The 20,189-nt window shown below is 42.5% G+C and overlaps 1 protein-coding gene across 4 annotated transcripts in view; it reads right to left on the bottom strand.

Annotated features, from left to right (window-relative positions):
- Window positions 1–20,189, bottom strand: part of SLC24A2 (solute carrier family 24 member 2) — a 244,902-nt gene that overhangs the window by 58,141 nt on the left and 166,572 nt on the right. For 3 of the 4 annotated variants that reach the window (XM_045470240.1, XM_045470237.1, XM_045470238.1), the window contains exon 5: window positions 7,654–7,704. The exons of the other annotated variant lie outside the window; for it this stretch is intronic. In XM_045470240.1, the coding sequence (XP_045326196.1) occupies window positions 7,654–7,704 (51 nt within the window). The remainder of the gene's footprint in view (window positions 1–7,653; window positions 7,705–20,189) is intronic. 4 annotated transcript variants of the gene reach the window in all.

Consider the following 20,189-nt stretch of genomic DNA (forward strand, 5'->3'; position numbering starts at 1 on the left):
TTCTGTATGTATGTAATGCTTTTTTATAATTAAATGGAATAGTTAAAAGTAATTTGCAGTTACAATTTTTACTGTGCTAAAAGTTTGTATTTGCAACTAAAAGAGAAGGTAGTTATTCTTTTAAAGGTCTATTTCACAGGAACTATCTTTTGTAATACCCCCTATATATAAAACCACATTAATAAACAATTTGTCTATGAACTGGATCAAATAATACACAAGCCTTCTGTTTCAGAAGCTGTGGCCCAGGAACCTATCTACCCACAGTCCTGGTGGCAGCTTACCCAAAATGTAAGATCAAGTTTTCAAAAGATTTAATCTCAAAAGTAGACTCTAAACCAGTGCCTGCCATCACATTTAATGCAAGGAACTAGGAAAGAATCTTGGACATGGGACTCAAAGGGCTATCAAGGTGTCCATTATCTGAACACTCTTCTGACAGAGGCTACCTTGGCTTCTCCAGAGGAGGGGGACTCACTGGCTTTTGAGGCAGGCCATTGCATCTTTGGCCATGTCTGTAGGAAAGGTCTTCCTGTGCTGGGTTGAACCCTCTCGCTCTCTGAATTGAGGAAGGCTCCTTCTTCAACTTTCCTCACCCCCAGCTGGACTTAAGGGGTTCCCTAGCGCTCCCCTATCCTGGAAAGATGGGCCCTACTTTATCAGTGCAAACTGCCTGGGGGGCCCCTACCAAGTAAGAACTTCTAACACATTGTTAAGTTGTTCCCATTCCATCCTGTATCCTTTTCCTTTCAGCAGAGCCTCTGGGTCATCCAACACCATCCAGACCTTCATCTCCATGTGGCTCTGAAAATGCCTGACCTGACTCAATCTCACACCTCTGCCACCAGTAAATCTGTCTCTACGTCCTTAACCTCTGCTTTGAATATTCTCTTTGCCTTTCTGTTTCCTGAGGGCCCTTTTTCTCTCATGGCCCTTGAAAGGGGCAGGTGCTTGTCTCTCCAAATGGCCCACATTCCATCCCCCCTTTCTCACTACTTCCAAACCATTTCTTGTGCCTTTGAAGCATAAGCCACCTCTACCACCTCTATGGCAACTGACTTCCTCATCAACCTTCTGTCATTCCAGAACCCGCTACTCTTTTACATAGCTCCTGTTACCAGCTTCGGTAATAGGTAAGCCCCGCAACGCTTGGCTCCTCACCACCCTAACCTGCTCATTTCCAGCTACCCTCTCCCCTAGCTCACCTTATTCACCCACTCCTGTGGTCAGATCTAGACTTCATCATTAGCAATAATGGTACCACTTCCAAACTCCTGACTTGAAGCATCTCACTTTGTGTCCATCACTCTCTTTGTACGACAGCAATTCTTTGATTTTACTGGTCAATTCATTGATGGTATCACCTTTTCATTGCCTTCTTGTGGAACAGTTCATTTGGCTTCTGGGATGCCCTTCTCTCCTGGTTCTCTGTCCACCCTAGTTTTCCTTGCTGGGTCTCCCCCTTCTTCCCAGACTCTAACCTTTGGAGTCCACAGGGTCAACCTTGACCTCCTCTTCCCTACTGATTAGGTCAGTATTCTTCTCCAGTTCTGAAGCTTTAAATAACACCTATATTGCATGACTCCTAAATTTGTATCCATAGCCCTGGCCTTTCTCCCAAGATACACACTCCATTTCCACTGCTTCCTCCACATCTCCATTTGGATATCTCACAGGTATCTCAAATTTAACACGAATTCTCAACATCCCTCACACAGCTTGCTCTGTTCTTCATATTCCCTATCAACATATAATTATACAAAAGTGATATTTCTCTTTTGAGGAGAGATTGAATGTTGCCTATCCAGTATCTATTTCCTTTTCATTTCCTAGTGACATAATACGTAAAGCTGGGGGACAGCAAATCACTCAGTTTAATAAACTACATCTCTGAGCTTCCTAGAAATGAGGTGTAGACATGTAACTGGTTTTGGGCAGTTTTACTGGAAGGTTCTAAAGGGAAGCCTCCTCAAAAAGAAGACAAAATAGCTGGGGAAAATCATGTTGGCTCTTCCTCCTTCCTGGAATATAGACATGATGACTGGAGCTCTACCAGCAGCCATCTTGGACCACAAGGTGCCCTTGAGGTTGAAAGTCATATACTAGGATTATGAAGAAGATGGGATTGGTCTTGGATTAGTGAAGAGCTTCCATATCTGCCACGTACTGCCTACCTCTGGACCTCTTTTACTTGAGAGAAAAATTAACTTCCATCTGACCAAAGCCACTGTTAATTCGGATTTTCTACTATATACAGCTGAACATATCCTGCCTAATATATCAGTGTATGTAACACAGTCTTATCCATTCAGGCAAAGATTAAATTATAATGTGAAGGCCACAGGTAATCCAAAGATCTGTTTTGGGACTACAGTTTCAGAGGATACATCTTTGGTAATGGAAAATACTGTTAAATTGTATTCCAAAATTCAATTTCTCGTTGAAAAAGAACTGGACTATTTCACTGCAGTTAAGAACATCAAATGACTGGCTAGACTATGTGACCTTAAAGGCTTTAACTTCTTTAAGATAATGGGGGTTTTCAAAACTCAGCCACATGCTTAATTTAGGACCCCATCATTCAGGTTAAGACATTAGCTTTTTAGTTTGGTAAAGAAAGGGGCTATTGGTTGCCATGAAGTAGTATCTTTAATCTCATTAAGGAAAAGATAATTGTAATTTTTGCCCTTGACATTACAACAACTTTTTATATCTTTTTTTCTTACACAAATGAACAAAGACTTTTTAAATGATAAAGAAATTATTTTTCCTGGAAATGGCTAGTGTTAAGGGGCAATGAGTTTAGGACAGTACACTGCAGGCAGCTTCCCCATACACTGCTTCTTTGCAAGATATTAGTCAGGATTTCTGTCTATCTACCTATCTACACGTCTCTATGAACGTTTATCTCCAAAGAGTAAAAGTTAGTTCCATCTAATATAATGGATGGCAAGGTCTCTTCTCCTTTTAATTCATCTGTTCAACCACACAAGGATGTTTTCTTTTGAGCTAGCTTTCTACATTTTCACCTAATTTTAGTAAGAAAGCAAAGTTCAACTTTTTGAGAGTTTTCCAGAATGAGAATGGTGTGAAACTTGGATATCTGCAGGTGAGAAATACACTATGGGTTATTAGCTCCAGGTAAAAATTGGAGATCGCTCTTTCAAGAATATGCAGTATTACTGCACAAGGAGATAAAAGGATGGCTGCCCATGTAGAGCGGTCTGAGGTCACCAAAAGGCCACTTCTAGAGTCATTTGTTCGCATCCCTGGAGGCATCTTATTATAGAAGGAAATGCAGTGCTTTGGAAGAGTAAGCCTTACTAACCTATCAAGTCTGGCAAAATGTGTCATACAGAGCAGGTGCTCAGTTATTATTAAGTGAACACAGGATCAGGTGGCCAGTAGGTGTTGTCATCTTGGGATGCAGGAATGAGGCAATGCAGACATCACTTCTCTGAGAAGCCTGTCCTCATTTCCCAAGACTGAATATGATGCCTTCCACTGGACTCTCCCTGCACCTTGGGTCTGTCCATCATACCACTCATCTCTTTGCCTGTGTCTCCCACTAGAGTGTGAATTCTTTAGAAGGACTGTCTTCAATCAGCCCTGGACCCGGTCCAATGCCTGGTACTTACTGAGTGTTGTTGAGTGGATGTATTAGAGAATGAACGAATGAATGAATGAATGAGTGAATGGATGAATGAAATTCTGATTAGCTTGGGGTGAGGAGGAGGCTGGGTGTGGCCTAGGGAGGTCTTCCAGTTTAGTTTCTAAGGCACCTGAAGATGAGGGAGGGAGAGAGAGGGCTCTGAGGGCAATGTCACTTTTTGTCAAAATGTCATGATTTTGTCCAATGTCCGAGAGTGAGTATATTGTCTTATTAAAATAACCTTTTTATGGTGAAGTGTCCAAGTAGCGGTTCATGTTTTATTCAGGAGCTCATTGTTGTTCACTCTATGATGCCCTCATCCTAAGTCTGTAGTTAAAACCCTTCCCATGATTGGTCTCCATCAAGCATTTCTTTCCACTCCCTATTCTGACGCCAATTTGAAGGGTCCATTTCCTCACACCCACCTGGTACATCAAACTACAGCAGTACCAAGAGGGCAGAGCCTGGGTGTGCCACGGTCCTGACTTTGGGTCCCAATTCACCACTTAGTACCCCTGAGTCCCAGAGCAAATTACTTTACTTCTCTGAGTCTTAGTTTCCTCATCTAATAAAACACTTTGAACTTTGGCTTTCTCATCTTTGAAAAAATCCACCTTGTGTGGTCATTATAAGGATTAAATGACACCCACTGCACTTGGCAGGTGGCCAGTAAAGGTTGGTGTGTCCCTATCCTTTGATTCCATCCTCAGTCTGGTAGGTCAGAACTTACCACCCTTCCTTCCCCAGTTTATCCCATATTTACTGATCCTTGGAACCCAGTTCATTTTCTCCACAAAATCTTCCCCCTGGTTGAAAGCAATCCTTCCCCTTTCTGGAGTCTGCCATTTTCTTCCGAATATCTATGGTACTTACCACTTTCTTCCTGGTGGCTCAGTGGTTACTGTGTTTCATTTTTCTCCCTGTCTATAAATTCTGCGGGGGGCAAATTGCTCACCTTTTCATCTCGTATTTCCCCAAAGCACCTAGCAACATAATTTGCATATAGCAGGGCCTTAAAATAATGAGCTGGATATGTTCAAGACAATTCTCTATATTTAGGAAATCATCACTCAATTCCCCTTAAGATATGGGGTAGCATATATAACCCATCTTTCCACTGCTCCACTTGAGGGGGGAAAAACGGGCCCTCATTTAAAGTAGCTGACCTCACATAACATCCAGAGGATTTCCTGGAAATAGTTACAAATGAGGACTAGTCATATGGGCAATTACAATAAAGCCCTGCTCAAGAGCTAGTCACATTTCTAAAAGTGTGAAAAGAAATGCTTCAAATGGAGAGGGGTATTTCCTGAAGGTTAGGTAGCCTACAGCGATTGCCCCAAACATCTACATCTGTATGACACTTGCTTCTGTCGTACAAATGGAAGCAGCACAAATCACAGTTACTATTTTCAGGGGGAGGGGGAGGCTCTCGAGTGTCTGAAAGAGTCACATGTAGCTGTTGCCTGGTCTGAGGTTACTGGGCTGGCTTTGAATCTTTCAGACAGAATCCCAGAATTAGCTTTAAGCCAGGCCTCGCTTGCCCTGGAGGTGAAGGGTGTGGCTTGATGTGGCTAGAGGAAGACCTGTTCCAAAGTATTCCAAAGTATTTCTGTGAGTACTTGAGAGGGATGGCTATGTGTCTGGAACACTTTTTAATCTTTCAGAGGCTCCTATTCCTAGTGAAGGATAGCACCTTGATCAGCATTTCGAAAACAGTCCCGCAAGAGGTTCCGTGGAGGAAAGAGGCCTCTCATCAAAGAAGTCTGGGCAAGAAACTTCATCCCTCTTTACGCTTTACTCGATGCTGCAATGCACAGGAGCACACGGAAGCCTCTGACAGGTCACGTGGCAAAGAAAACTCAGGAGCTCTTCCACTTTATTAAACTAGGAAATCAATCTTACCTTCTTTATTTCTGGGGTGTGGCAAAATTCCTACTGACATCATATGAAATGAGTTTATCACAGAACACACTTTAAAAATGCTGCCTGAGCCACTATTAGCTGTTACGGTAGTAGGGGTGACAGTTCAGCTAAGAACTGGACACAAAGGGATACGCAAGAAGGGATGGGAAAGTGAAGAGAAGTTGTAAGAAATGTTAAAGGTGGCCCATGAGGGCCCCCAAACACAATTTCACAGCCCTGCTAAGGGCCGGCATGATTTTCACTTTATTTTCCTGCCTAGAAAGCCCGTGTGTTACTAGGTGGGTAGATCAGATTGGAAGTACTGTTTTTTGCATCTTGGTATGGCCTTGAGTTGTCTGGTTTAGGGAGGCTGAGAAAGGACACCAACTCTTGCTCTAATGGATGTGGAAAGAGGAAGGAAAGGAACAGAGTAGGTGAGAAATGGGGCAACTGAGGCAAGAGCAGGGCAGATGCTGCCCCAAGAATGGGAAGTGAAGGGTGGACGGCAGAGGACAGGAAAGAGGAAAGAGGAAAGAGAGAGAGTGGACGGTCGTGACAGGGCAGGGAGAAGCTAACAGACCCCCCTCCCCCCCACCTTGCTGCTGGAGCCATGAAACTGAGGCTGGGGGCTGGGGAGATGCCCGGAGGCGAGTCTCAAAGCTTTGGCTTCTTAAGCCAATTGCCAATAAAAACCCAAGTGATCTGAAGACATGGAATAAAAATAATAGCTGGCACAGGAGCCTTCCTTTAAGGTCTGGATTGCTCTTTCTATCCTCTTGGTGGTAGGACACTTATTCTCATAGGTAGCTTTCTGTCCCTGGCGCTCTCATTTCCCCAGGTTGTTGGGAGGATCCTGGGCCATAACAGGGCCCGGCATGAGACCCTAATAGAGGCCTGCTGCTTTAGAAAACGCCACAGTGGTTAACTGAAAGTGCAGGAATAGCCTGGGTGTTGTACAGAAGCCAGAGTTGTGTGCAGGGGCGGGGAGGCGGAGAAGGAGCTTCCTCTTACCAGGGGCTGTCAGATGTTCCGCTTCTTTGATGCAAAGCAACTAGGAGATCTTGGGCAAGCTAAGGCAACTTAGAAATACTAGAAGCTGCAAACAAGATATGCAACACATTGGGGAGTTTCGCTCATGTCCAAAGCCAAAATTAGCTGATTTCTCTTCTGGACTACCTTTTGATTGCTTGTCAGTATCAACGTAAAAATCATGTAAAAACCCAAACGTTTCGTACCTTATAAATATTATTTATTACCCAAAAGATGGAGGCATGTGTGGGGTGAAATGGGGGAAACAGGGTAACTCCCTTCACAAGAGTAAACCTTTCAAAGTGTTCTTCCATGGTGAACTTATTTCAGAGAAGGGATTCTCATTGGGTCAAGGTTGTGCTCCAGGAATGGTGCCTGGAGTTCATTAGTAAATTCATTTAAAAATAAATCTCTGCCAGCCTTCATTTACTCAGGGGAAATGGTTACAAGGCTATGCTCCGTCTCACAAAGCATGAACCCCAGTGAATTCAATTCCACCGGCTGGAACTGTGGCCTCGGCCTTTCCGAGCAACGCTCTTGGATGAGTGAGTGAGCAGGGACTGTGGGGACTGAGGACATGAGCTCACAGCTGTCTGCGCCAGAAACTGGTCTCTAGCTGGTTTTGGGTTGAGGAGTTGAGATCATTCTTTCCTTTGCACAAATCAGAACATCTGCTCCCTCTGAAATTCAGGGCGTATTAAGAGTGCTGATTGGATGCGTTTCTATGTGTTGTGAGCACGTGGGGGAAATAATGCTGACACAGTGGGTGTGTGCTTGGGCTTACGTCGCTGACACCATTTCTCTGTGTGTGTGTTACACAACTGACATGGTTTGGAGCATCTGAATGGAATAACATGATTGCCCATGGTATTGCACATCTCCAATCCCAAATAAACACGATGGCAAAAACTAGACAAAAATGTGGAAAGAATAATAAATCACACGATGTCACTGAAGTCATGCAAAGAGGGAAAATAAAAGATTAAAAAAAAATGGGCAAGCACCAGACACCATAAATGAAAAAAAACAAAAAAAGCCAATGCATACAATTCTAAAATCATTCTTACCTTCTTCAGTCATTGTGTCATAATATTTTAGTTTTCCATATGATCCAAGTTCTACAACATCACAGTAAAAGACACAAAGATAAGGAACGAGCTGTAATGCAAGAACTTTGTTTTTACACATTCTTAATTAATCAGATTCAGAGTTATACTGTCAAATTCCGCAATCGTTAACTATATAGAGATGTGCAAACATGGGCCATGTGGCAGACAGCTTTCACGGCCCATTTTCAGAAATCACTTAAAATATATTATTCTACTGGGGGTAGGATGTGCCCTGCATTACAGAATAGGACACAGTTATTTTAACATCCCATGAAACAGAGTAGTTGGCAAGTTCACACCGGGTCTAGCCTAGCCCTATAGTTTGTATAGAGGTGATGCTCTAAGGGAAAGGGCCAAACGAGGACAATGTCCAGGCCCAGTGGGGCTTGAGGACTGGGAGTCCTTGCCTTGGGACAGCAGGCTCAGAAATTCATTTCCTAGCTCCTCTCCAACAGAACCACTTCCTAGAGATTAAGGAGGCTACCTGGGAAAACCCAAAATGCAAAACCAGGTTCTGAACTCCGTGTTCACTTTTATCTCATAGATCAGATAGAAAACACTGAATACCATGAGTGCAGCCTGCTGACAAGAGCTGAAAAAGGTGCGGAGTGCTCTGGAAGAGGGAAGCCACCTGGCTCAGGCAGGTGACAGAGCAGCCCCATCTCCCAGCTTGAGGCATCGCCTGTGGCTCCTTAGACTGCAGTGGGGAAGGGCTATCAACAGCCCCTCCTGTGCTCAGATCACCAAAGGACTCACTGTCACCGACACCACTGGCAGAAAGCAATGCTGTGCTGAATCATCTGGGGATGCTGAATCAGCCTGGGTTGGGGAAGAGAGGAGGCCGGGACGCACCATTTCTGTTTCCTTAGTTCCATTCTAAAATAGAAACTTTAATTCTTGTTCATCTGAAAATTCCAGATTGTTTTAAGCAACATTGTGAGTAGGTTAAAAATATTTTTCCCGGTCATAACAACACTCTCCCAATAAACCTCAAGAAATTAATTAGACTCAAGAGATATTCCTGTGATTCTGCAGAAAGCCTCCATGGCTCATTAACTTAGGACGCCAATGAAAACCCACACATGAATCAACTAGTAATTGATGGGTTTTGTGTGCAAGATGAAGGATCCAGCTTAAAAGACAATAAGACATAGCCTTCCATTTTACATTTATATTATACATTATAGAGTATGTATAGTATGCATATATCTATATCTGTATCTTTACCTATATCTATATACATATTCTTTTTCCATGCGCCTAAAATTTTACTAAAGCTATTTTAACACACCGATACAAAATTATGCCTTGGGGAGAAAAAGCACCTCATCCTTATGCTTCTGCAAAAACCTGCCTACTCTGGATTTTGTAGCTACATGACAAAAGGTGCAAGCACTTCAATAAGAAATTGAATTTTGTGTAAATAACAAGAAAGTCTTTTTAATGACTTCTGGGGATTGATTCCGCAGAATATAATTTTTTTGGGGGGGGGTATTTTAAGAACAGTAGTCTACTACATATATGACATCGCACAAGCTCGGAATTCCGAAATGATCTAAATACCTCCATAAATATTAAACACACGTTCATGGTAGCTTTACACGTAATACACGCACAAGCGCGTGTGTAAAATCTTAGAGTAAGTTGATGAATTGTATCAGCCAACTAATTTTTTTGTAGCCTCTCCTCCTCTCCTGAGGTAAAGCAGTAGCATAAGCAGCTGGCATTCTCTGTTCTTTGCTCAGGAAACAGAACGTGGGCGGCTCTGTGTTTGCAAAGTTGGGTGTAGACCATATTCTACACAGGAAAGATACACCATTGCAATTTTATGGATCAGTCTTTTTAGATGCAAACCCTCCATATACGCATACGCATACACGTTTTCATGTATCACTTCCAAACTGTCAAACATCTGCTTGTGGCAGATGTGATTATTTTTTACCCCACCTCTTGTGGAATCAGGTATAAATAAATACAAACATAGTCTGTAATTATTTTATTTTTATATCGTGGAAATTGGAACTGTTCATGTCTGACAATGCTCACACGTTGTTGCTGCTGTGGCAATGTCTAGATGGTTTCTTGGCTGCTTCCTTGGATGAATGGGACAGAGGGATAAGAACTGAAAGGAACATACCAGAAATGAGGCTAAGGGTGGTGGAAGATAAGGAACAACAGTAGTGAAAAACCAAAATACAACAGGTGACACAGCAACTCGAAGCACAGTGAGGAAGCAGGGCAAGGTCAGAGTACCTGCCCAAGTGAAGGGAATTATGTTTGTTGCTTACTAAAGCAAAGGCAGAAAAGAATGAGAAGGAAGCCAGTGTGCTAGAACAGTCTCGAATGCACACAGCAACAGGATGGTGAGATGGTGGGCTCAGTATTCCCATGCTTTCAAGTGGTTAGGACAGCATCCTGGGGTAGGTGGGGGTACATCTCCAAGAGCTGGTGGCTCTCATTTAGGGGGGGCACGAAGAGGGGTGTCACACGCGACTAGGATGAACACAACATGTACACGTAAGCCGGAGCACATCGTGCACCTGATTGGTGTCCTACAGACAATGAATGCCTCATGGAGAGTGGTCTTAGCCACTGTGGCCTGAGAGGGCCTGAGAGGCATGAATGAAAATTCACCGGCAAGGGGAAATGGCCTCCAGTCAGCACACTTCCCACAGAAATTAACCAAGGTTCCTTTACACCATTGGATCAGGATTCTAACGGGGCCTCATCCAAGCTGAGTTTCTCTGGGATAGGAGGCAGTGAAGGAGTTCAAGAGAGGGCTGTTTAATCCCATCTAGCAACATCCATTATGTCAACGGAGCAAGAGGTAGCCAGGATCAGAAGAGGGATGAATCACCAGTGAATATCATCCTGGGTACCACCTGGTGTCTCTTCACTGTAACATATCTCTAAGAAGCGCACACAGCCTAAGAAAAAATTCCAGAACCCAGTGGTTGGTGCTGGAGCTGAGCCTATAAGCCGATTGTGGATGCTGCCTGTCATGGCGACCACCCCCCCCTTGCTTTCATGCCATTTGGATCGTTGTGGCCACAGGCATCTTGCTCCCAGATCTGTAGGAGGGATGAAGTATTTCCACTTCCTTCCAGGTCCTGCCGGCAACATAACAACCTGCTTTAAGGTACCTCCTGATTCCTGTCCATACTTCATGATTGGTAAGGGAAGGGTCTTATCTTTAGTCTCAAAGAATCTATGAATAAGAATTCGTGTTTTGGGTTCCTAATCTCCTTTCCTAAGAAGGGCATGGACACATATTTCTCCTTCCAACACTGACTTTCTCAGCTCCACTTTTGAGGGTTTTGGCATTCTCAATCCTTTTTTCAGCAAACCTCCCCAGATAGGAGGAGGAGAAAAATGACTTCTCACCTTTCAGGCCTCAAAATTCTGATCTATAAGACAGAAATTCAATAGAAGTATCTATGCTGAGTTCCTTTTATTGGAATGAAAAACAGAGGTAGAGAAATCAGGGAGAACAAGTATTTATCACTTAAGTGTTAGCTGACAGGAAAAAAAATGATTAATTTGTTTATTGTTTTTTAATCAAAGAGCTTTATTTTTGGTACTGGTTTGGACTGCATGTGGAGACCTAAAAATTAAGGCTTTCTCAATACAAATGGGTGGTAGTCTCTCAGTAAAGTTGCCTAATACCTATCAAGAAGGTGTGTGCAGATACTGGATTATATCACAACCATGGAAGGATTATTTTCAGTAGCAAATGGAAGTTAAAGACATGGGCTTTGCAACCAGGGTGTAGGCTCGAATCCATGGTCTGCCACTTATTAGCTGTGTGACTTTGAGCAAATTGCTTGTCCTCTCTAAGCCTTGGTGTCCTCAGCTATATAGGGGCATAATTGTATCTATCCCATAATGCTGGGATAAAGAGTAGTAGATAAGACAACAACTCCCAATAAGCCACCAGGGATGGGCAGCTTTATTGCTGCAAGAACCCCAAGAAGCGTGAGGAACCCATGGGACACGGAGCAGAGCATTTAGAGAATCTGGTATTTTACATAGGTTTGTTAAATTCAACACTACTTAAAGAGGTTTTACACAGATATCTGCTGCTCAACAACAAAAGATATTTTGCCACGTCGGGGCCAGCATATCAAAGAAATTTCTTCATCAGTCCTGCTCTTTGACTCGTGGATCTATGCAGAATGCCAAAATTTGGACTGTAACCATTGCAATAGCATGTGACCATTCATCTGACCACGAGTGTTCCAGCTTGGGACCTTGGCAACTTCCCTTCTGATATTTGCACACAAGCCTGTCTGTCCAACTAGCCTGTCCATATGTCGGAGGCAGCGACCCTCTTCCTCTTAGATCCCTTCTAACGGAACCTAGAACGGTGCTTTTCTCTTATCACATGCTCTCCTCACATTTCTTAAATAAAGTATGTAAGTGCCCAGCTCCCAAATCACACTGAGGTTTAGGATGCTTTGTTTTGTTGAACTTCCCTAGAAGCTAAAGTCAGGAAAGCAGGCGCGAATGCCTGAAGCTTCTTGACTGCCGATACCATGATAGCATCATCAAGGTTAAGAGTGCTTCTGAGTGAGATAGACAAGATAGCTAATTCAGAGCAGTGGCTCTACTCCTTATGAGCTGGGTGATCCTCCCTGGGCCTCGATCTCCTCTTCAGTAAAATGGGGACAAGAACAATAAGTACCTATGCTCAGAGGGGTTTTTGGAGAATCAGAGGAGAACAAGTATAGAAAGCACTTTGCATTGGGGTGACACAGGCATCCTTAGCAATTAGTACCCCTTTTCATTGTCTGCCAAAGCTCCCACATGAACATCAACTCAGCCTAGCAGGATGTTGCTGAATCGCCTTCAACCTGATTATCTCCGTGGACGAGCACCAATGTCAATGTCTATACTTGCCATACAAGTCAACAACACCTCCCCAGACTTCTTCCCTTAAACGCGAGGGAAACTGTCAGAAGAAAAACTTTCAGTTTAGTGAAAGGCTTCCCTGGCTAACTTCCAGAACCGTATTTTGCAGTTTTAGCCCAAAGTGTTGTTTTTTTTTTTTTTTTTTTAATTTGTGAATTTATTTTCATTATTGAGATTTTGTGAACGGGTGGCTATGACAGTCGAGCCTTTGTAATTTCCCATCCCACTCCCCAACATAAATGTAGCATTTATATTTGCAGAGCTATTTAATTCTTTAGTTTCCTGCGGCATATCTGGGTTTACCTTTTTCTTGTCTCCTCATGTGAAAAACTTGCATCACAATAAACCTGAGTTCTGAGTTAAAAGGTGTTTTCTAATGCAGCCCGATTTAAAGCTTTTTGTTTGATTTCACCTCAAAAAAAGGCTGCTCGAGCCACCAGAATTAATTGCTTCCCATTACAAGGCTTTCTTTGGTCATTATTCTTTTATATCAAATCCATGCCGATGCAAGTAGTTTTTTTTTTTTAACTTAAAAATAACCTTTAAAGACTGAGGTTAAATGAGGAAACAACCATGAATCCTCACTTCTTACTCAAGTCAGAAGGAAAGGAATATTTTAACCTTCAAATTCTCACAAGAAGCTTTCAAAGTACTGACTCATCACAGAAGCTCTGCTCACCATTCCGTGGAGGGGAATGATGCTCATGTGTTAAGCTTCCCTAAGAGGCTCCTAATGTGTACACGCTTGCCCAGGGACAGCTGTACTTCACATGTGGCAACATACATATGTCACACACAAGGTGTCAACAGAGATGATCCTGCTCTGTGGAGTTCTTTTCACATCTGACTCTTCCCGATCTATGCTAGTGAGTACTTCTTTTTCTTCTATGAGACGAAAACCTCTCACTTAGGCTTTTGGACGCCAGGCAACAACGGAGCAAATGAAAATAAAGGGCAAAGTGGTGGGTGATCTTCCATCAGCTACTGAGTTTCAACAGGATTTGGGAACACTCCTCTCAGAAATTCATCACCTGAGTCTCACGCCCTTGGGATCGAGCCCCTTCGTGAAACACTCTTCCTTTTAAGCTTCCTGCAAACCTAGACACGTTGGTTTGTTACGGCTCTTAGTTTTGTTTCCCACACTCGCCACATGTATTTCTGTTTGTGTCCTTCTGCTGACGTCATTCTGAGGCCCCAGCTCCCAGGAAATACTGATGTTACATCGGGAGTCAGAATGGTCCCCGGCATCTGGCCTGGTGTCTGGAGCACAGAAGACATTCTGACAAAGCATGAATGAACCACAGGGGCCAGGGATGTAGGTGAGCAAAGTGGGCTGGGGACAATGACAGGGAATGGTGTGATGATGGACAACTGGACAGTGCATGCGTAAAAATGGGCAGTGGCCATGCACCTCCAGTTCCATGAGGAAATGCAGGTATAGTGTTGATCTGCTGATTATTCCAGGGAAGCCAGATACCTGGATTTTAATGTGAAAACTCCTGAGTTTTAAATGTTGGCGACAAATTCCAAATTAAAAAAACACCACCTGGGTCATATTGGGCTCATCGATTTGCAATCTTTGGCTTAAAATTGGGCTGCTCTGTCTTTTAAATATTAGTTGGATGGATGAATGAACGAACAAATGAGACCAACTAGGCTCTTTGAACGGGGAGGGGTCCTTGCTTACATAACCCTTCTCCAGAGGGTCAAGGACTTGGGCTCACTTCCTTGTCTGTCTCAAAGCTTACATTTGTGATGGAGGTACTACAATCTGCTCATCTGTGGCTTAGGAACAAATTGAACCTCATCACCTCAGGCTCCTCTGGGACCACCAAGGTGGATCTCATGTTAGGTCCACGAAGCAGCTATGATCTGTGACTGTCCTTCTATATGCATGTTCTTGCCCAGCCGGCTCTGCCACACAAACAGTGGTTTTGTTTTGTTTCAAATACTATTTTGGGAAGGAATGGAAGTTGCCCATTAGGTGTAACTGTTCCCAATTATCTTTCAGGGAACTATCTGGGTTAGAAAAATACAGTGGAAGGTTCTGAGAGGTAAGTTAGGACCACAGATGGAGGTGCCGTATAATTACATGGGAATTATCATCCTCGAACAGTGAACAATAATGTGTGGTCATCACTGTGGATCATCCAGATGGTTCATAATGAAATGCCCAAGTGAGTCCCCAGATACTCTGACTTCTTATAAATTTGTCACCTAATTTGCAGCCTTGCTCCTCTGTGGTGTTGCTTAGCAATATCAATGGTTACTGATTTCTGTCCTGTGAGAAGCTGACTTGGGTCATATTTCACTGTAATTTACATGTCCTGGATGATCAAACAAGAAAAATGGGACCTGGATGTGCTGATCTGTTGCTTTCCTTTTGAGGTCGGTTGGGGGAGGGGGAGAGCACAGGATAGAGCAAGCAGGTTTCTGGAAAGTAATTTTAAAGAAAAGCAGTAAGCGACCTAGGCAGGAGAATCAACCCAAACGGTGTGGTTAAAAAAAGATTTCCCGAGCTTTTATGAGTATCCTTTTAATCACGTAATTAAAAACCTCAATGACAACCTTAACATAATTTTAAACACTGATACTTTGTCAGAATGTTTTTTTTCCCCAAAGGGATGGAGAAAAGCAAGTGATGATATAGCATAACAGCTATATCATTTATAGTTTGGAGCCCTACAGACTTAACAACCAGGTCTGCTATGTACTAGCCCTGACACCTTGGGCATGTTACCTAACCTCTCTGATACTCAGTTCCTTCACTTACATAAAATGGGACCAATAACAATTGTCTTGTAGGGCTGGGGTGAGGATTACAGGTACTTAACACATCACTGGCACATAATATTCATTAAACATATGGTAGGTATTATTATGGCTTTAAAATATCAGGGGCACCTGGGCGGCTCAGTCAGTTAGGCAGCCGACTCTTGATCCCAGTTCAGGACTTGATCTCAGGGTTGTGAGTTCAAGCTCTGCATTGGGCTCCATGTTGGGTGTGGAGCCTACTTAAAAAAAAATAAAGTATCTGTTGGTTTTTCCTTCAAAGAGATATCATTCTTCTGATCTTTACAAAATCAGAGAGAACCTGATATCAAGACACCTTCTCATCATCATGCAGAACATGGAGGTCTTGTAGCATAGTATAAGTTTTGGAGTCAATTGATGTGGGTTCTAATCCAGATTTTAATTCTTTTTTTTTTTTTTTTTTTTTTTGAGAAAGAGAGAAAGAGTGTGGATGGGGGAGAGGCGCGCGGGGGGGTTGGGGGGGGTGGGGGGAGAGAGAATGCCAAGCAGGCTCCATGCTCAGCATGGAGACCAGCATGAGGCTTCATCTCATGACCCTGGGATCACGACCTGAGCTGAAATTAAGAGTCAGGTGCTCAACTGACTGAGCCACCCAGGTGCCCCCAGACTTTAATTCTTATTAGATACATGACTTTGTAGTAAGATAGTCAGTCTTTCAGAGCCTTAGTTTCCCCATCAGAGTACTAATTCTAGAACTCCCTATTGTGTTGTTGTAAGATACTTTACTTGATGTCTGGAACATTGGAAGTGCTCCATAAATGGGAGCCATCATTCTTTAACTGTGCCAAAGCCCAGTGAGTGATGAGTATCCAGGCTAACATAAGTCACAAGAAATGGCCACCTACCATTAGAAACTTGTTCTAACATCCTTTCACAAGCTCATATTGGAGAAGAAACAGATAAATGGAGAAGAACGACAAAAATAATGACCCATTATATCATGCCGAAGGAAGTCGATAAATGTTATATTCTTTTTTTCCTTTTTCCTTTTTTTTTTTTTAAAGAGAAGGCACACATGTGTGAATTGGGGAGGGGCTGCGGAAGAAGGAGAGAGAGAATCTTAAGTAGGCTCCACACCCAGCATGGAGCCCAACGAGGGGCTCGATCTCATGACCAGGAGATCATGACCTGAGCTGAAATCAAGAGTTGGAAGCCTAACAGACTGAGCCACCCAGGCGCCCCTGTCATATTCTTTTGTATAATCTGACATCAAGTACATGGACACTGTTAGTATTATTTAGAGAATGTACAGCTCAGGGAAAGAGATAATATAAAGATCTTTAAGTTTTGATTTTCAAAAGGAAGGCTCAAAAGGGACTTCAGCTGTTTAGGAAAGTGGTATTGTTGAGTGGTTAAGAGAGTGAATTCTGGGGGCCAACAAATCTGAATTTGAATTACTTCTCTTGTGTCCTTAGGCAAATTATTTAATTATCCTAACTTTCAGTGTCCTTATCTATAAAATGTTATAATAGAAGTTCCTATCTCACAGGGTTGATGTGAAAATTAAATGAGTTAATTTATATAAAATGCTTAGCACAGTGTCTGGAACATAGTAAATGTGCAATAAACGGTGGTTATTATAATCACCCCTGTGAGCATCTATCCAGAGTTTTGGCTAAATCTTTGATACTTTCTCTGGTGTCTTCTTTTTCAGCTGGAGTTTCCAAAGACAAAATTATATTGTTACAGGTAATGAAAAACTATAGTTGGAATAGCAAAGAACACAGAATATCAGGTACCATCCATATAAAATTTGGAATTTATCTCTTATTTCAGAAAATATGCCTGAGCCCTACTAATGGCAAGTTTCTAAAACATGTTTTCAATAAATTTTTGTGTGTGTGGGTAAAGGGTTAGGAAGCTAACAGTTTCACTAATGACATATTCTAACATCTTGGGCACATTTACGCATCTCTGGAAACTGAAAGGGTATGTTTACAAAACCAAGCAAAATGTACTTCTTGACTGAGTCTTATCAAATTTGGGGTGCAGGATACTGACACATATCTCAGTCTTTAAAGTGGCCAAACACTCCATTCCATTTTCCTGCTCCTGCATTCTTCTTTTTTAAAAAAAGGACTTATAAGGTGGTGTATATAGATAGGCCCACCATTTTCTTTCATAGACATAGGAGCTTGGTTCTATTACATATGACCAAGATCCACAGGGTGGGGCCCTAGATGTTACTGAAGCTTCCACATCATAAGCCACACTCACAACCCAACCGGTCAGGAAGCCCTATCAGTTCCACCCCTAAATATCCTCAATTCTGTCTTTTCTACTCCATTCCCATTGCCCCCGCCTTAGTCCGAGGCTCTTGCCATACTCTTATTTGAACTTTCAATTCCTGATCTTTCTCACCTCCGACTGTCTACTCTCACCTATGTTTCACACTTTCCAGGGGAATATTTCAAAACACAAAACCAAAAAACAACAGCTCCAAATCCTACACTTTTTGTGTTGGACTTTTATTAGGTTTCCTAGTTTATTCAATCCTTTAGAACCCAGTTCTGAGGCTCCCTCCTGCAGGCAGCATCCCTGAACGCCCCCTGTCCCTAGTGGGAGTCACGCTCTCCTGTGTGTGTGTTCCAAGTACGTACTTTTGTTGTGTGCTCATCAAATGTACCTTAACCTATTTGCTTTCTGCCCTATAGGGCAAAGAATCATCTTACTCATTTTGTTAATTTTAGCACCCAGCAGAGTTCCTGGCACTCTGTAGGTGTTCAAATGCTGCTGAACTGAATTAGATCTCTATTCAATAGTGCACTGTTAATCTTCTTCAGCCTAGTTACCTTCAGTACTGACACCTATGGTTCCTTCCATTTTAGCGTTCTAACCCTGCAGTTTCAACTCTTCTGTTTTCAGTAACTCTGCAGGGAGGAAAATGTATGTGGCCTTAACTCTCGGAATCCTTTTCATTGCCTCTATAAAGTAGGAGGATTTACATCACGCGCGAGTGCCATCAGTAGAGTCTTTAGCACACAGAAGACAAAATGGCGGGGATACCTTGGAAATGGAGATGGAAAAAAACACTGGTGCAGAGAATGGATACTGCATGCTGGCTAGAGAACAACTTGGATGTTCTCCTGGATCCCATCTTGCAGCCTGGCTGGATTCAGTGGTTTTTGCCAGACAGAGAGAATCGGTGCTAAATTATATCCAGCCATTGGGTCAGCACAGCTGAGTTTCTACCCTGTGATGTACTGAGCATCAAACAATATCAGAAAAGTATACAAGGAAAGCATCCTAGGGGAAGAAAGGAAAAACAGTAAAATGAAAAAACAAAATAAAAGAGAAAACTCCAGCCATCTAAGGGGAGAAAAGGGCAAGAGGTAAGGGAGAAGCCTGAGAAGTTAAGAGAATTTGAGAAAAGAATGAAAAAGAGGGAAAAAAGACTGTGAGACAGACAGGAAATTAATGCCACCAATGTGGAAGTAAATTAAAAGTAAAAACTATTCTTTTTTAAAAATTAAAAACGTTTTCTTTTAGAGAGAGAGAGAGTGAGCATGAGTGGGGAAGAAGGGCAGAAGGAGAGAATCTTAGGTGCCACGTTCAGTGCGGAGCCCAATGCGAGGCTCGAGGTGGGGCTTGATCCCGTGACCCTGGGATCATGACCTGAGTTGAAATCAAGAGTTGGTTGCTCAGCCAACTGAGCCACCCAGGTGCCCCCAAAGTAAAAACTATTCTCATAATTAACTATCCTATGCTTTAGTATTGTCCATGATGTCATTTTACTGATTACTTGGATCCTTACCACAATAGAAACAATCACCCCAAATTATGAAGAATTTAAATCATCAAATTTAAAGTGGGAAGAATATTCATGCAATCCTCTAAATTCCATTTAAGTGTAAATCCATTTACCACTACTCTTACTTAAATGCCATATTGTGTAAAGTGGGACTATACAAGTGAGTTTAAAGTCCAGATGTAAATATAGGGCAGAAGATTAAGATATGTTTCACAAATAGTTCATCCTCCTCCTTAGATTAAATAGCAAATGACTGCCAGTGAAACACAGATCTGATGATGTCAGAGGAGGCAAGGACCTTCTTATCCCATGTCTATAAACGGTGGCCTAAAGATGTTTCTGTAGGATTAAAAAATTAGTACAGTAATTGCTTTTCCAGATTTGTATCGATACTTTAGAAAGAGGAATTTTATTTTTAGTCTGCTGACTGTCTGAAAGCCATGGACCCCAGGATGGAATCAGGACTTTTTGGAAGGAAATGAGTTAAGTACCATGTCACATGACTTCCTTCTTGTTGTACAAAGGACAGGAGAACTTGGTAAACACAGAGACTAGGACTATACAGCTTCAGGATGACTTTGGCTCCACTAAAGGCCAGACTACCAAAAAGACCAGTTCCCATGTTACGTTCTAGGTAGGTATCATGGGATCTAAACAATTGGCATGTGGTAAACAGGCATCTTTTGAAGGGAAGATACAGAAAAAATAATTCAGTAAGTTACTACTGAATTACCGAAAAATACCTGAAAATATGATGATTGCAAGAAAAAAAAAAAGAAGAGCTGAAAGCAATTTGACAAATACCTGCACAGAACTGACGATGTGCCAGGCAATACTCTGCGTGCTCTATGAATAGCACTGTAGTGAGTATACTTTCTAGCCCTAAGAGATATGATTATCTTCCCTGCTGTACAAAAGAGGAAGCCAAGTTAGAGAGAAGTTAAATAATGTGCCGAAGGTCATGCAACAAGTTAGTGGCAGAGCTGGGATTTGAGCCAAGGTGGCTGGCTTCGCAATG

Source organism: Leopardus geoffroyi, chromosome D4 (genome assembly GCF_018350155.1).
Source record: "Leopardus geoffroyi isolate Oge1 chromosome D4, O.geoffroyi_Oge1_pat1.0, whole genome shotgun sequence".
Classification (NCBI taxonomy): domain Eukaryota; kingdom Metazoa; phylum Chordata; class Mammalia; order Carnivora; family Felidae; genus Leopardus; species Leopardus geoffroyi.